Below are 17,765 nucleotides of genomic sequence, written 5' to 3'. Positions count from 1 at the left end.
CCACCAGCATTTGATGGTCCGCATCTGGATTATTCTTTATCCTTCAAAGCCCCTTTATCGGGCACCCTCCCCGGGCCAGATTCTGGGAAAGAAAAGAACAGGACGTAGTTCCCGCCCCTGGACCTTCTCAATCTGCCGGGGCAGCAGCCACCAAACCGGATTAAATTATCGTCAGATAAATGCCCTGGGGTGGCCGTTTGCAGTCATCTGCGGGCACATGTCAGCCCACGCGAAGGTCCCCAGCTTACCCGGCCCATCATGGCACTAGTTCTCCCTCTGCCAGGAGGTGTGCCTGGGCCTTCAGCTTCTTATGTATTTAAGCCGAATGTAATTGGGAAAGGACATTGACTAGGGAAGAAAAATCACACAGCCAAGGGGTGTTTCGGCGGCATGTGCTGCGGAGGGAGAAGCTGGGATGAGGACTGCAGAGCAGGAGACCACTTGATCCCTTGGGGCCCGGGGCACCCAGGCTGTGGCCGGGCCCTCGCTAAGCCCGGCTCCCCCCCTCTCTCCCCTCCCCCACAGCCAAATTCGCGGAGGCGGCATGCTCTCTCCTGACGTCCCCCAAGTTCGAGGCCTGCCACCACGCCGTGGGCCCGCTGCCCTACCTGCAGAACTGTCACTACGACGTCTGCTCCTGCTCGGACGGCCGGGACTGCCTGTGCAGCGCCGTGGCCAACTACGCCGCTGCCTGTGCCCGGAAAGGGGTGCACGTCGCGTGGCGGGAGCCCAGCTTCTGTGGTGGGTGCCCTCCCTGCCTGCCACCCCCTCCCCGAAACCCAACAGAATCTGCCGCGGATGCCCTCCCTCTGCATGCATGTGGCCTTTCCTCTGCTCTGTCTGCATTCCTGCATTCAGAACCGGGCCCACGGGCATCTGACAGGCATAGCGTGAGGGAACTGTTCATTTGCAGCCACATTGCCTTCCCATCTCCCAGCAGGACACGGGGGAGGGGGACTGGCTCACCCATAGGACAGCCTGGCTACTCCCTCCTGTTTCAGGAGGGCAAGTTGGACCCCTTACCTGGAGGCCCTAGAGAACATTGGTGTCCCTGCCAAGCTGAGATTGCCTGTGGCTGCTGCCACCTGGTGTTGGCTGCATGTATGGCCAGACTGTGGAATGAGTGGGCCCCTGCATCCCTGGAAGGTCTGATGAAGGCAATGGGACCGGCACGCACCAATCCTTTGCTCTTAAGTTCAGGCAAACCATAGGCGGACTCCTGGCCCAAATCTCGGGCATTGTATAAAGTCATGTGAAGTGGAATGACATCATTAGAGTCTCACGCTGCCCTGTTAGTTCTGGCACGAGTGTTGGAGCGCTGGTCCCCTGAGTGGATGGATTGTGCTCACTTTTTGTTGTTAATGTTGTTGCTCAGGGGATAATTGTGGAGTGCCCAGTGTGGTCAGGAAATGGCAGTGGCATAGAACTGGAATCTTCCTTTTTGAGACACAGATGGGTCTGGTTCCCTACTAGTTTCCTATCACACTGAGTGAAATGATACTTAGGTTACTGCAGGGGCAACCAAGGAAGGCTTTCTGGAGGCGGAGTACTTGATTAGGTTTTTAAAAAACTTTTTTTTTTTTTTTCATAAAAGAGTTGTTTCCATGCTGGAATAGTAGTATGATGTATAGACGTGAGGAAGGTATTCTGGAAGGATCCGTGTGGTGGATATTGTCATTTTTAGGGCTAGATAGATGTGTTTGGAGACAACAAATTGGTGGTCTTGACAGAAGCAGGAAAATAGGAGCTATGAGAAATGGTGAAAGAACTTAATATCATGTATTTGAAGAGGAGTTTAGGTATGGGGTTTATCGAGCAACTCATGTTTTGAGTCAAAGCAATCCCACAAAAACGCTGTGGCCTTTTGGCTACTTGCCTGCCACCTGCCAGCATGAGATCTTGAGCCCTTCACTTCCCCGTCCAGACTTCAGGTCCTCATGAATGTTTGCTGTTTAGAAGGTGGGGAAAGTAATGAGGGGTAAATGATGTGATGTTTGTGAATCTGCTTTGCTTGCCCAGCAATATTAGAAATGATGCATGATCAGTGTGCGATAGCATCAGAAGGACTTCCTAGTTGAGGACATTCTCCCAGAATGCTGAGGACTTACCGAAATATTCTTTAATCGCCCAAGAGCAGCTGTTCTCAGCCTCCGAGGATAACAGCTTTTGCAGGGACTGAGATTGAATTAGGAAGTTCCCTGGCTCCTGAGGCTTTAAGATACGGAAGAGAAATCTGTCTCTTTGGGTTTATGTGGAGGTGAACCAGATGGCCTTGGGTTGGTCCTCTGAGCCCAAGGAGGGTGGGCAGGACTCTTGGATTCATCCTGTTTCTCACTTTCCCTTCCTGAGAAACAAACAGCTCCCTAAACCACTGACTCCATCCAGGAGGAGCGGTCACACCAACTGGGGACACTCACGGAGCAAGGACTGGGCCCATACTAGTAGCTGCTTTGTGGGATGCTGTGAGGAGATTCGGGAGAAGCACACACATTTTTTTTCTTTTTTCTTGTTTTTCCTTTGGGAAAACAAGACTGTGGGCTCCTTGAAGGCAGGGACCAAGCTTTACCATCTCTGCATCCTGAGCCTAGTACAGCCGTTGGCACACAGTGGGAGCACACTTAGACGGAGCTGTGCATTCTTCTGGGGAAGGAACAATTTAACGTGGCTCCAAGCCAGCTCTAGAGACAGCCCGTCAGAGCGTAAAAGCAGCTCTCGGGTCCACCTGCTCCTTTAAGGGTGAAATGCGCCCTTATCATCGTGGGTTCAATGGACTGAAAGGGACTTCCATCTTTATTGCCCAACACACCCCATTTTAACTCACCTTTGCCCTAATTATTTACCCAATGACCCAACCTCTCTGCTGGTTCAGAGGAAAATCTATGCATAATATGGTTATAGAGCCCCCTCCCTCCCCAGCTACCCTCAAATACCAGGCCCAGAGCAGGTGCAGGAGGGGGAGGCTGCAGGGCACCTCTGGAGAGGCCCCCCCTCATTTCTGAGGTTCAGGGCAGGGCTGTCTTTTACGGCATCTGTGAAATGCTCTGCCAGTGGGCTTCACTGTAGAAATGGATTCTAACGGAGGGGAAGGATCCTGTTGGCCCCAGGAGCAGTGTCCCCAGAGCGAGGTTCTCATTTCTTGGACAACAGCTGATTGGCAACAGGGAAGCAGTTTGCTCCCACACCTCCCAGTAAAGAATTGCATCATCGGGGTGCCCATGAGACTGCTGGGAGCACAGAGAGTAGGTTATGTGTCCGCCAGAATCCAGGAGGGCTGGGTCTCTCAGGCCCAGACCTTCCTCTGGAACATCCCTCCCACCTGAACTGGGCTGGGGCTATGTCTCCAGGGTAATCATGATGCATAGCAGCAGGGAACATTTACCGCAGGCCAGGCATTCCTCTGAACACGTTAGCTCACGTAACTGTCCCAACAATCCAGGTGGTACTGCCATCATATTCCAGGGAGGAAACTCCTCAAAGTCACCTCGCTAACTAATGGCAGAACTGGGGCTTGAACCCAGGAATTTGGGTTACAGAGCCCCCTCTCTCAGCTGCTGTGCCACTTTGCTATACTTCCTTCTGCCTTTTGTCTGTTGTGCTATTTCTATGTGGGAGGCCAGGGAGAGGGAGGCTGTGGGTAGGTGGGTGCTGCCCACTTCGCTGGAGTCAGTCTGAGTGTCCCTGCTCTATGTGACTGGTGTGTCCCCAAAAGCATGACTCCTAAGGGAGTGTTACCTTTTTAGAGCCTAATGATTAAGAGCATGAGCTTTTGGTTCACAGAGAGCTGGGTTCCAATCTTGCCTCTGCTCTGCCTTCGAGGCATGACCCTGACAAGTCACTTAGCTTAGGTAACAGTTTTCTTATCTGTAGGGCGGGGGATGTGAGATCTAACTCACCCAGAGAGGTGTGAAAGGCATAGAACCTGTGCAAAGAGCAGGGTATTCAATAGGTGCTCAATAAATCATGGCCATTATGTTATTATCATCATGGGAGAAATGCCCTTGCCCATCAATTCTAGTTCCTTTTAATATTCACAGCTTCACTAGCCAGCAGGATTTCTACTATGTCCCAGGCTTGAGGATTCAGAGATGACAAGCATGGCCCTTCTGGATACGCAGAGAAAACATGTGTATCCCTAATTATAATAGACACTTGTGAGCATACAGATACACTTTTGCTCATAGTGGGAAAGAAAAGCAGTGACCATACAGATATAATTGGGGAGGGTGGTCACAGCTGCAAGGGGCCACCCCAAGTCCTTGTCATCTTCATGCTTCCACTGAGACCTCCTTACTCTCCCTCTCTCCTAGCGCTGAGCTGCCCACAGGGTCAGGTGTACCTGCAGTGTGGGACCCCCTGCAACATGACCTGCCGCTCCCTCTCTTACCCGGATGAGGAATGCACTGAGCTCTGCCTGGAGGGCTGCTTCTGCCCCCCGGGGCTCTACCTGGATGAGAGGGGAGACTGCGTGCCCAAGGCCCAGTGCCCCTGTTACTATGACGGTGAGATCTTCCAGCCCGAAGACATCTTCTCAGACCACCACACCATGTGGTAAGTGCAAGCACCAGGGAAAGGAAAATGGTCCCCCAAGTCCTTCATTTCACAGATGGATAAGCTGAGGCCCCAGAAAGGGAGTGTCTTGTCCGCAGTTGCACAGGAAGTCAGAGCTGAGCTGGGACTTCGCCCAGGTCTTCTGACTTTCTTACCACGTGGGAAACTAGAACTGCAGGCTGGCAATAGGATTCCTTGATCTTTATGGCAAACAATCATGTGTTGGGCCCTTTGCTAGAACATGAAATGGGGGCTCTCCTTGTCCCCCTCCCCTTCAGTCTCTTGTCAGTGTCTCAGGTTGAAACATTTGAACCAGAAGAAAAGACAGCACAGAAGTGTTGCATCAGTGGTGCATTGCCGTCGTGACTTGCTTGTGCATGTTCTTGAAAAATAGCTCTAAACAGCGCCTGCTTCTTGCAGCCCTTCGTCCAGGCCCTCTGTCACGGCCAGTTTCCGCAGGGTTGTCATGGTCACAGAAAACATTTGTAGCAGGAGCTCTGTTGGGCAAACAGTTCCTTGGCACCTGCTCAGTCCCTGGTGCTGGGCTAGAGCTGGGACATCTAAAGATGATCCAGACAGTGTGGGCCCCAAGGGAGCTGACCGTCTACTAGGGAGACCTGTTAAAATGTCCTGATTCTGGAAAATTTCACACAGATATAAAAGAGAGAATAGTGTAAGGAGCCCTAATGCATTCATCCTAGCTTCAATGATTATCAGTATTTTATCATTCTTAGTTTATCTATTCTTTCCTCCCCTTTGCAACTGGAATAGTTTACAGAAAACCATTTCATATGAAAATACTTCAATATGTATTTCTAATAGATAGCACTTAAAAAAACCTAACCATAATACCATTACTAACCTAAACATTAACAATAGTTCCTTGATAACATTTAACATTCAATCCATGTTCACTTTTTTTTTCCTGATTGTCTCAAAATGTCTATTTTTAATTGGTTCATTCAAATCAAGGTTCAAACAAGGTCTGCACGTTGCATTTGGTATAAAACTTTTCTCGTCATTGCAGTGAGATTAACTTGCAGCCCCTCTCAATTTAATGTACCCCCAATAGGTTGTTTACACTTGTACTAAAGCGATTGTGGCCATTAGACTTGGGTTTCAGTGAAATGTGTTGATTATCCTTCTAGACTGTGACCTCCGCAAGGGTAGAGAACATACGTGAGACCCAGATCCCCAATACCTAATACTGTTCTGAAAAAAAGTAGGTAGAACCAATGTTTTGAGATGAAATAACTAATATTTGGTAGACTCACCATAACAGAGACAAAAATCTCTACTCCTTCAGAACAGGAGAAGGTTGCTTTATGGTGTGGTTCCCTCAGAGTGAGTAATCCAAGAGAGATGGAAGCCACAGTCTTTTATAACCTCGTCTTAAGTGACATATGGTATGTCGCTGCTGCCATGTACTGTTGGTCATATAGACCAAACTTGATACATTAGGGGAGGGGGTTACACAAGGGTGTGGCTACCAGGATGTGGGGATCATTGGGGACCATTTAGGAGACTAGATGCCAGGAAAATAGATACCCATGTTAGGGGACGGGGCTGGGATCGGAAGATAGAAATAAAATAAAAAATTAAAAAATCGAGTCCTTTATGCAAAGCCTATGCTGGATGTTGGGAATAAAATGATGAGCAAGAGCAGTCATGGTTTCTGCATTCTTGGATCTTATAGTCCAGTGACAGAGAGAGAGAGAGAGAGAGAGAGAGAGAGAGAGAGAGAGAGAGGGAGAGAGATATGTTAACCAATAAAAACCCAAATATATGTCAAGCTGCAGTGGGGTAAGTTCTAGGAAAAGGAGCCCAGCGTGAGTGGGAGGCGAGGAGACAGAGGTGGTGGTTGTAGCGGCTCTTGCAAAGCTGGGCTGTGTTTTTCCTCCGCAGCTACTGTGAGGACGGCTTCATGCACTGCAGCATGAGCGGAGCCCCGGGAAGCCTGTTGCCACAGCACATTGTCCTCAGCGGTCCCCTCGGTCCCCTGCCTCACCGCAGTGAGTACTGGCCCCTGGAAGGGCGCTTCCTCCCGCCGCCCAGACTTCCCATGCGTGGAGGAGGGGTGGGGTGGGGGGGGCGAGGGCTGGGCTGCTGCCTGAGGTGCGTGTCCATTCAGACACGGGCCAGGATCGCCACTATTTCTGTTCGTGTGAGTGACTCTCAGGACTAGACACACCTTTCTTTGTATGTGTGAACCCAAGTTGTTGAGGCGGGAAGAATTTTTTTTTGTGACCGGGGAAAGACTGAATTGTCTGCAGGTGGGTTCAGTGTGACCTCTAATTTGCCCCTGGTGACCTCAGCCCAGTGAGCAGCTCTGGGTGAGTTGGTCGCCTTGATTGTGGTTAAAACACCTGCCTGCAATGGCCTCCTTGTTCCTAAGGACTTGCTGGCAAGGACACTTCTTTAGAAAGTGGATCTGAAAGAGGAGAGTTTGGACCTGTCCCTCTCAGTTCGAAGGTACTAATAGTTGCTGCTGTTTCAGGACAAGGCCTGGAAGAGAGAAGGGGCTAACCCAGCACTGGTGGGACCATATTCACATTTATGGGTCATCCTTGCTTAGATAGGACCTCCCAGTAGCAGGGAGAGAATGCCTTTAGGCAGATACCTGGGCTGTTTTCAACCTCTAGCTTGACCTCTCCTCTCTCTGCCTCTCATTTCTTCAAGATGCCCTCTTTCCTTGTGGCCCAGCTCTGTGCCATGTGTTTGTCTGCCAGCTTGCCCTGGGTGAGAAGACTGGTTCCCCCACATGATGGACTGGGGAGCATCTCTTAGTCTGGAGCTGTGTCAAGGTCCCAAGCAATGGGTGGCTCACAAGTTGAAAGAAAAACTTATGACCTTGTCCTATTCTGTTTAGCCTGCTATAACAAAACACCACAGCTTGGTGGCTTCTAAACAGAAATTTATAGCTGACAGTTCTGGAGGCTGGAAGTCTGAGACCAGGGTGTCAGCATGGTTGGCTGAGGGTCCTCTTCCTGGTTCATAGCTGATGCCTTCTCGCCGTGTCCTCACATGGTGGATGGGGCTAAGGAGTTCTGTGGAGTCTCATAAGGGCACCAATCCCATTTGAGAGGGGTCCATCCTTATGACCTAATCACCTCCCAAAGGCCTCACCTTCTAATATTATCACATTTGGGGGTTAAGATTTCAACATATGGATTTTTGGGGACCCAAACATTCAGCCCATAGTCAACCTGAAGGTCACTGCAGCCTGCCTCTTTATTCTTGATGATGTCTTTCATTATAGCATCTTGGTCACATTCCCCCTTTCCCTTTCATTGTGCCTCTTGGGTCTGTCTTTAATGCTCAGAGTCTTCTAATCTAGTCACTGGAAGGGATCATCCTTTTCAAAGTCAGGAAAATTCCTAATATTTTGTGTGACTTGGAAAAGCCATTTAATCTTTTAGGGTTTCAATTTCTCAACAAAAAGTTTCCATATAAAAATAAGGCTAGGGCCCTAGCTGGTTTGGCTCAGTGGATAGAGGGTTGGCCTGCAGACTGAAGGGTCCCAGGTTTGATTCCAGTCAAGGGCACATGCCCGGGTGGCCAGCTGGATTCCAAGTAGGGGGATGTGCAGAAGGCAGCCAATCAATGATTCTCTCTCATCATTGATGTTTCTATCTCTCTCTCCCTCTCTGAAATCAATAAAAAATGTTTAAAAAATAAAATCAATAAAAGCATATTAAAAAAAAATAAGGCTAGAGATTCTGGCTTCTGTGCCCACAGGAGACTGTAAGTGGTATGTCTAGTAAGATATGTTATGCTATGAAGTGCATCAGGATTGTTGAAAGAAAGATGCTGTATCAGTCATCTGCTGTCATTATTTATTCAATCAGCCATTATACCTGCTAATTGTCAGGAAATATGATATATCAATGAACAAAGTAGACAAGAAACCCTGTGTTCATGGAGCACATATTCTAGTGGGTGGAGTGGGATATAAGTAAAATATATAGTGTATCAGATGGTGGTCAGGCGGAGAATGAGAAAGCAGGGAGGGCCGTGGGGGTCTCACGGGATGGAGTGTTGCAAATGTAAATAGAGTTGCTGAGATGGCCAGTGGCTGGACAAAGGGTGACATGTGAGCAAAGGCCCCTTTCAAGTTTTTGTGACGAAGTTAGTGGTAACAATTTTAGGAATGTCCTATTGGGGCCCACAGAGGTTCCTTTCTAGCACCCAAACCCAGGTCCTTTAAAGTTTGGGTCTGGACATTTCTACCACGCATCCTGGTTCAATGCAACCCACTACAGCAGGGTGAAGGGGGATGTGGAGTGTGGCCATCAGAGGGATGCTGGGATCCAGAGATACACCTTCCGTGTAGGCAAATGTCAGAAGCTCAGTTGAGTAGACAAGGCTGCCATCTGGTCCCACACAGGGAACCCAGCTCAGACTAGACCCAGCAGGAGGTGGGGCAGCACCCCATCCCAGGAAGGGGCAGCTCTGTGTCTCTGGAATGAAGTGACTCACCTAGGGGACCACAGGACAGTATAGAAGGTAGGTCTATTCACCCAGTCACTGACGGCCTCTTTGATCTTCCCATCTCCAAGGTAAAAGGAGCTTGTCCTGCCGGCCCCCCATGGTCAAGTTGGTGTGTCCTGCTGACAACCCGCGGGCTGAAGGGCTGGAGTGTGCCAAAACCTGCCAGAACTACGACCTGGAGTGCATGAGCATGGGCTGCGTCTCCGGCTGCCTCTGCCCCCCGGGCATGGTGAGCCACCCACTGCTGCCAGGGGTCGGCAGCTGTCCATTTTCCTGTAGGCAGAGAGAGAGGAAGAAACAAGAGTTAAACCAGGATGGGAACCAGGTGGCAGTGGTAATGGGGGCAGGGGTCGGGGAGGTCCCATGGCTGTGTCAGCCGCCAAAGTCAGGAAGGGAGATGGTAGGAAAGTGTCTGGGTTTGATCCTGATGAGATCTGACAAAAATGCTTAGTGCACAGAGGTGCCATGGGAAGCAAAGCAAGAACTTCCAGAAAAGTCAAGTGAAAAATAGGCACTTCCACTAGAATTTTTTTAGCCACCAGGAGCCCTTCTTAGTAGGTGTCTTCTTTCTCAGGGTTCACAGTGGTTTGCAGCCACCTGGCTCCTATGTGCCTCCTGATGATGGTGGCCATGGTCTGAGCATGCCCAAGTCTTCTTAACCTTCCTCCCAAGTCTAATCTTAGGTCATTTTTGAGTTAAAAATATTATATATATGTTATTCTTTTCACCCTGAAAGCCAGGAGAGATTCTGGATTTTTCCCTTTCAAATGCATCTTGTCTTCTTGGTTTCTTTGACTACAATTCCTCAGACCCAAAGTGAATGGTGAGGGGCAGGGGTTGTAGAGGCAAAAATAGGAGGTAGGCAGGATGGCTCTCATATGGCTGTAAAGGGCATAACAATGCCCAGGCCTCTGCTTGAGGGGCAGTGTCCAGGGCCGGGGGAGTTGTCAATATTCTGTGGAAGGCACTAGGACCCATCACCGGTGGCCCTCAGGAAGGCTGCCATTGTGTGTGTGCAGGGCAGATGGTCTATCTCTTCCATCCAACCAACCCTTTCTCCTCCAAGACAGAGACTAGCTGCCACTCATTCTCCACTGGGTGTCCCCCTGTGTCTTAGCCTCTCAGGATTCTGGAACTATCTCTCCTAATGAGGGAGCTAGAGATAGGCCCTAAACTAGAAGGTCTTGTTTGGTGCCTTGGCAGAACAAGGAGGCTGTTCAAGGAGGTATGTAAGGAGGAGGAGAAATAGGAGAGGGGCAAGGAATAAGAGAGAGGATTGCAAGCTTCCATGTTGTTCTTTTTACCCCGAAGGCCCCTTATTTTGACTGTCCCTTCTCCATACCTAGAGGTGACATTTTCCCACATCAGAGGTGGCTCGGGCAAGAAAAGGGACATCCTTCAGGAGTCTGCATCAGCATCAGGGACTCTTTTCAATGAGCTTTTTTTTTCCCCCATGAAGAAAAGAGTACAGATAGTCTTAAATATTAATAACCACAATGATTGCATGATTGTCCCAAAGCCCCAGTGGAGAGCGAGACCTCGAGTACAGGATGTGGCCGTGCTGTTAGGAGCTCACTGGCATCCCCGAAGCCTCTGGCAGACATCCCGAGGACCGTCTTTGGGTGTCTGTCTCTCACCTCAGCCTCAGGGGCTTGTCAACTGGAAAGCTCATGGTCTAAGAGATTGGGTTATTTTCACAACTGCTTCATGACGATGCCGACTAACGTGCAAATTGCCGAGGCCAGATTCGGCAGAGCAGAAAGGCCTGGGTGATTTATTAAGTGCTCAGCGTGTTGGCTGCTGCACAGGACACATGTTCCTGGACACAACGCAAAGAAAAAGGATCTGGAAACACCCCGTTTGGGCCCATCTGACGGTGCAGACATCCTTCCCAAGGGTGCTTCTCTGTTTGGCCGTCCCCTGTGGAAGGTGGTGAGGCTGTGGCATGTTACCGAGGGTTTGGGGGGAGAGGTCAGGAATTCTGTGTTCTGAGGACCTGAAACGGGGGAGGGAGTAGTTCTTTCCTGTGGGGGCAGGTCTACTGAGAGCGGAGAGAGTCCCCGAGTAGGAACAGGGGTCCGAGGGCCGCGTTCTCAGTCCAGGCTGCACGACTTTCTGGCTCCTTGCTCTTGGACAATCATCCACTCTTGCTCTGAGCCTCAGTTGCCGGGTCTGTAACGTGGACACACTGCCTGTCCTGCCTTCATCGTATTTGCTGTGGGCCTGAAGGAGTTGTATGTGAAAGAACTTTTAAAACCAGAAAGCGCTGTCGAATCGTAGGAACAGCTTTCATTATTGTTTTCGTATAAATCACCGAGGGTCAGTCTCAGAGGCTGCACCCATCTGCTCTTCTAGTCCTTTGGAGAAACACAAAGGGCCCATTTTCTTAAATTTCCAGTCTGTTGTGGACCAAAGCTTTCCTAAATATAGTAGAATAATCAGAAAAATGAAACAAAGTAGCAATTACATACAACATATGACACCTTTGATTTTTTTTAATATTTTATTGATTTTTTACAGAGAGGAAGAGAGAGGGGTAGAGAGTTAGAAACATCGATGAGAGAGAAACATCGATCAGCTGCCTCTTGCACACCCCCCACTGGGGATGTGCCCGCAACCAAGGTACATGCCCTTGACCGGAATCGAACCCGGGACCCTTGAGTCCGCAGGCCAACGCTCTATCCACTGAGCCAAACCGGTTTCGGCAACACCTTTGATTTTTATTAGCTACACCAGGTGTATATTACTCAGTCAGATTGGCATAAACCCCTCCTCTAAACACCTCCTCTCCATGTCTGTGCTCACATCATCTCAGACCGACGCTGGCCTGTGGACCACACTTTGAGCAGCGCTGCTCTTGGTTGAAGACTGCCTTTCAAAGCATCTCTCAGTGCTCATTGCAAGGCCAGCAGCACCTGCTGGAAAATGCTGGGGGCAGGGAGAGAGCAGGGCAGGCACCTGTCTAGAGCAGAGGTTTTCTGGTTCACTCCACAAGTAGCAGCTGCCATTGAATCCTGCCACTGGTGCCCAGGGCCCCTTGCACAGAACAAGAGGGTGGGCATACTTGTGATAAGTGGTTGGTGGAGAAGCAGCATAAAAAAGGCATTGAATTGGAACCCAAAATTCTAGGTTTGAATCCTGGCTCCTGACATTTCATTAATTGAGTGGCAAGTCACTTAAAATCTTTGTGTCTGATTTCTATCACCTCTAAAATTGGGTTAGAAGGGTTGTTGTGAGGACTGAATATGACAGTGGCAGGCACATGGATGTTGCTTAGTAAGTGGTGGTTTACGATGGCTATTGTAAGAAGTTCATGGAGGAAAGCCATAAGTATTATGAATGGAGATGCCCTAGTAAATTTTCAGACATAGGGAGCAATTTTTTTGAGACCCCAGTGTCTACACTAGTGATGAGGCCACTGGATCAATAAAATGGGGTTGCACTAGAAAATTTTAAAGTCTTTTTCTTTAGTTCAGAGGCGCTTGAGTGAACCACTTGCCTTTAAGTTAGAATGTTACCTGATTCTACCAGGAGGTGGCAGCAAAACACAACCTACTGCCCACTGTTCAGTCCTTCCAGCCACAGCTGGAACCCTCTCTAGAAGCATCATCGAGGGGCAGAGTGAGAAGGAACCCCTAAACGCAGGATTTCAACCCCTTCCAACACACAGGAGGAGACCAAAGAAAGAGAGGAAGCAGAACCATTCAAGGATACAGAGTTGCATGGTGGAAATCCTGGTCTCCTGATTCCCAGATTGGATCCTTCAGAGGCTGGGCCATGAGGTGCTTTGGAGGAGATGCTCACTTCCCTTTTGAAATCTAGTGGCTGCATTTCCGAACTGGTACCCCATTCTGCTGGTACAAGGATACCTGTTGGCAACTGGGAAGTGTGTTAATTTCCCTGTGTGTTAATTTCTTTGATGCCCAGTTATCTCACAGGCCCAGTATGAAGACTGGAAAGACTTTGTCACTGTTTTTAGAAATATAGAGCTTGGGCTCAGGGGCCCATCCAGAGCGGGCCTCACATGTGGGCATTGTAAATCCTATGAGATATCATTAAAAAGGTCCCCATCTTAAAAATATCTCCTACACTTCATACAATTTGTCAGCTAATCAGGCTCACTAAAATATAATAAGCATAAGTTCATTTTGGTTAACAAGCAAGAGCTTTAAAGAAGCTTGCAACCTTATAAATCCTCACGGGAAGTCATTCACACCTTAGTGTGAATTATTTCATCAGCTTTCTTCCCCTTCCTAGCGAACATATAATTGAAATCAGCTGCATTGAGCTGGAAGTATTGATGGGGTGGGAGAACGAGAAAAGGACAGTAGGAAGGCAAAAAGGATTTTGAAGAATGGGTCATTTTGAGTGTGGTGTTGATGTTTTGGAGTGGGGAGTGGGGAAGATGGGGCTTTTTCAGAGAAGAATAACAAAACCCATTTCTTCCTACGTCATAATTTTGGTGGGGGGGATGCTGATCAAGACCTGGTGCCACGCTCTCAGTGTGAGTCATTCTTACTGAAGATGTCATGAGTGGGGGAACAATAGTGACAACTATTTCTGCCTGTTTTCTTCTGAAGTCTTTGAAGGGTTATTTGTCAACTTTATCTTATTAGCCCTTTGGTGTCCAAAGTGGCCAATACTAGGCAGAGATGGTTTTCTTCATTTTAATCATGAAGTTGTATGACTTGCCACAAAATCCACCTAGGGCCTGCTCTAGTAGCCTACTGCGGGGGCCTGAAGTGGTGGGGGCCAAACATAGCGGGGATCTCCCTTTTCCGCGTCCCGTGCGGAAAGAGAGATGAACGAACCGGTTCTAAATGGAGGCGGCTAGGGATTGAAAAATATTAGAAATAAAGAAAACAAGACGCAGAAATAGATTTATAAAGCTGGGAGCTGGGTGGATCTTTCTGTGCCTTGCTGAGGCCACAGAACAGATCCAGACTGCAAAGCTGGTGCTTTATTTATAATCAGGGACAAACAAGGTAATCTACAATGTTGTTGTAAGTTTCACTTGTTTTGGCAGCACTTGCTGCCCCTCCCACAGCCCACTAGCTACCCAGGAAAGATCTAGGGAGCAGTCACAAGATCAAGCTTAATTATGCTTAGAGGACTGAGCCCTCCAAGCTGGGACTTATTTGCGACTTTGCCAGCAGGTCAGTCCGAGGCTTAACTCTATAACTGCTTCCTACAGCCTACCCCACGTGTCTGGCCAGTTCTCATCTAGACCCTGTTCACCTGTTTTGTGCTTTTATTTTTCTATCTGCATGAATTTCTTTAATGCTGCAGGCTGGTGTTATCTGATCTTCTCTCCTGTCAGGAGCCTCCTGCTGAGGTGGGGCCTGGAAAACGCTCCTCTCCTGTCCAGGTGTTGCTTTGTCTCCCTCCAGCTCCGATGTAGGGATCTATTCCCATGCCTCTGTCATCTTTCTAGCAGTCCTCATTCTAAAGGTCCTTTCTTTTATTAAAATACAGTTAACATACAATATCATATTCATTTCAGGCATACAACCTAGTTATTCAACTTTTACACACCTAACGAAGTGATCACCATGATTAATCTAGTAACCACCTGACACTGTACAAAGTTATCACGATATTATTGAGTATATTCTCTATGCTGTACATTACAACCCCAATGACTTATTTTATAACTGGAAAATTGTGCCTCTTATTTACCCCCCTCCCCCCCTTTTCCCTTTTTCCTTAACCCCTTACCCTCTGGCAACAATTCGTTTGTTCTCTGCATCTATGAGTCTGTTTCTGTTTTGTTTGTTTTGTTTTTTAGATTCCACATATAAGTGAAATCATACAGTCCTATTTTAATATTGTAATCCACCAATTAGTAATCTGCTTTTACTAAAATAAGTCAGGGCAGAGAGGGGCACAGAAGGAGCTGGCAGCATAATCTCATGGCCAAGCTGGGATTTGAGCTTTGTGTTCGCTGGAGAAGGGCTGGGCTGCCCAGGACTCAGCCCTGGGCCAGGGGAGGGCTACCTGGGCCATGGTGTGCAGCACTATTTTGTCAATGGGCTGACTATCTTGAAGAGAGGTAAAAACATACAACACGCAGACTAAGAGGCCTGGGAGCCCTCTACCCAGACTGCTGTAGGCAATGGGACAGCATGTGCTCTGCCGAGGTGAGCTGAGGGCTGTGTTTCCCGGAATCCACCCCTATGCATCCTGCATCACTTTTGTCTCAGGTAATGCTTTTGATATGAGGCTTGTTTTCTGGTCTCCATTAACTGCAGGAGTGTCCCTTGTTCCCCAGTAGATGCAATATTTATGTTATTCTTAGAGTAGCCACTAGGTGGCAGGCCTCAGCCTAACAGCTGGCAAAACTTGGGAGGATGTGAGAATGACCCCTAATTGTGACAGCCTTTGAAGCCTGTAGACAGACATTTTTAAATCCCATCCCGATCCTACCAAGCTGCCACCTTTCCTACTAGGTGACTAAGCTCGTTGTCTTCCAAGAACAGTAGTCCTAGGAGGTAAGAGCTACCACGAATGTGGTTGATCAACACCTTCCTCACTCTCTGCAACCTCATCCTGCCCTTTATGTGGGCTCTAAGGACTCAGGAAAACAACTGAGGCTGGGGAAGGTGATGGAGGTCACCTTCCCATCCTTTCCACCCCCTCCCCCCCCACACACACAATTTTAACTTCTGCTCCTTGATCTGAAAGCCCTTTGTCCAGCCCAAGAACACCTGTTCCCAGGGCTTCGTCTTGTTTCATGCCCTGGGAACTCAAGCTTGTCTGGGGAGTGACCGGATCACACAAGTCCTGAGCCATCCAGACTAGGAGCTTCTCAACCCTCTGGTTCCTCTAGAACCAACCATGGTCCCTTTACTGGAGGGCAACCAAGGCTGTTTTAGATCACTTGGCGGTAGCCACGCCAGAGCAACACCCAGGGCTTCCTCTTGCAGGTGGAACAGCAGCGGATCTACATGTTGGGGTCGGAGTGGGTTTGGCCAGCTCTTCCTGAGCCCACTGGGGCCAGTAGGTCTTAGTCTTTCTTCCCTACCCGACAGATGAGAGGAGCATAGCATGCTCATGTTGTAACCTCTGTGTCGGGGGAGGGCAGGGAAGTGGAGCATGTGTGTGTGTGTGTGTGTGTGTGTGTGTGTGTGTGTGTGTGTGAGGATCTCAGGGACTGGGTAAGGGGGGTACATGTGCGGCCTGAGCTAGTCCCCAGACTCTGGTTTTGGTCCATCTCTGCCTGTGGCCAGCATTCAACTTTCACCTCCAGGGTAGTAGGTGCATTAATAATTCATTCATTCCTTTTGTTAAATATATTGTCTGTTGTCTTCAATTATAAACATAGTATTTGCTCATTAAAGGACATTTGGAAAAAAATATTTAAAACCAAAATAAAATAAAATAAAATTCTTCTATCCTAGCCCACCATCTGGAGGCAACTTTTATATTTCCTTTAAGTCTCTTTTTTGAAATATATATATATTTTTTCATAATTGGGACCATATGTATGTACAGGTTTTTTCTCCCCTGTTTTAAATATTAAGAGCATAAGTATTCCTCACATCTTTTAAGATTCTCCCAAAGGCCCATTCTAATAGCTCCATGGACACCATCACCTGGCGAGTCCTTAATGGACTTAATCACTTTTCTATTGTTGAGTACTTGGTTGCTACAATTTTTTTCCCCAATGGTAAATAATTCTGTGTTAACCTCCGAACACGATGCTTTTACTTTCGGAGAAATCATCTGCATGGAAGTACTGGGGCTAAGAATATGTGCATCTCAAAGTTTTCTGACACATGTTATCAAAGAGTCTTCGTTCAGGTTCCAGGTGACCGTGCCCCCATCAGGGTCTGAAGCAGAGGGCAGTCAGAGAGTCTTCAGCTGTGCTAGGGAGTATCCGTATAGCTGAGTGCCTGTGTCCCCCAAGCCCAGCCTGGGCGTGGGCTCCCTGGCCTGACCTCAGCCTGAGGCTGCCTCCCCAGCAGGGCTCTGGATCACTCGCTGTGGCCCCAAGACTCTTGGGTTGCTTTCCCTTAGGTCCGGCACGAAAACAGATGCGTGGCCCTGGAAAGGTGTCCCTGCTTCCACCAGGGCAAGGAGTATGCCCCCGGAGAGACGGTGAAGATCAACTGCAACACTTGGTGAGGCCCTGGGAGAGGCTTTTGCGGGGACTGGGCCATTGCCGGGGGGGGGGGGGGGGGGGGAGTCAGCAGAGGTGGGGATGAAGGTCAAGATGCTGGGGGAGGGGGAGTTGGTGGGAGGCAGACCTGGCCAAGGACCTTTGACCCTTGCCTCTAGCACCTGAGGGAATGCGGTTACTTTTTCCTTTTTTGAGCCTCTGTGTCTCTATCTGTAAAATGGGGAGAATCTTTATCACACCTGTGCTCACCTGCATAGACACTCTTCTAGAGGTTAGTGTTTCCGTTCAGAGAGATGGGGCCTGGAGAAGATGAGGACCTTGCCCCATATCAGTCATTGTACATGTGACCAAGTCACCAAAGGACATGGGGTTGGAGGTTCCTTCTCTGGCCTTCTATTGCCCCCTAAGCATATTGCCTGTGAGTGTGCTTATAGTGACACCATTTGAAAAGGCACCCTGTGAGAGTGGCTGGCTTCTCTTCTCCCTTCTCCTTGGCCATCCTTCACATAACCCTCTGCCCTGCTCATTTACCGTGTCTCTGACTTTGGGGCTGTGCACGGCTTTATGGAGGGGCCCATGTGGGCAGAGGCAGGAAGGCGCTTAG

General features: G+C 48.9%; 1 protein-coding gene across 1 annotated transcript in view; it reads left to right on the top strand.

Annotated features, from left to right (window-relative positions):
• The window catches only part of VWF (von Willebrand factor), a 117,611-nt gene that overhangs the window by 45,592 nt on the left and 54,254 nt on the right, over positions 1-17,765 (top strand). The window contains exons 15-19 of the mRNA XM_079773902.1: positions 526-741; positions 4,308-4,548; positions 6,454-6,560; positions 9,108-9,268; positions 17,059-17,162. Of these exons, the coding sequence (XP_079630028.1) occupies positions 526-741; positions 4,308-4,548; positions 6,454-6,560; positions 9,108-9,268; positions 17,059-17,162 (829 nt within the window). The remainder of the gene's footprint in view (positions 1-525; positions 742-4,307; positions 4,549-6,453; positions 6,561-9,107; positions 9,269-17,058; positions 17,163-17,765) is intronic.

Source organism: Cnephaeus nilssonii, assembly GCF_951640355.1.
Source record: "Cnephaeus nilssonii genome assembly, chromosome: 6".
Taxonomy (NCBI): domain Eukaryota; kingdom Metazoa; phylum Chordata; class Mammalia; order Chiroptera; family Vespertilionidae; genus Cnephaeus; species Cnephaeus nilssonii.
This window is presented reverse-complemented; position numbering and strand designations above follow the sequence as displayed.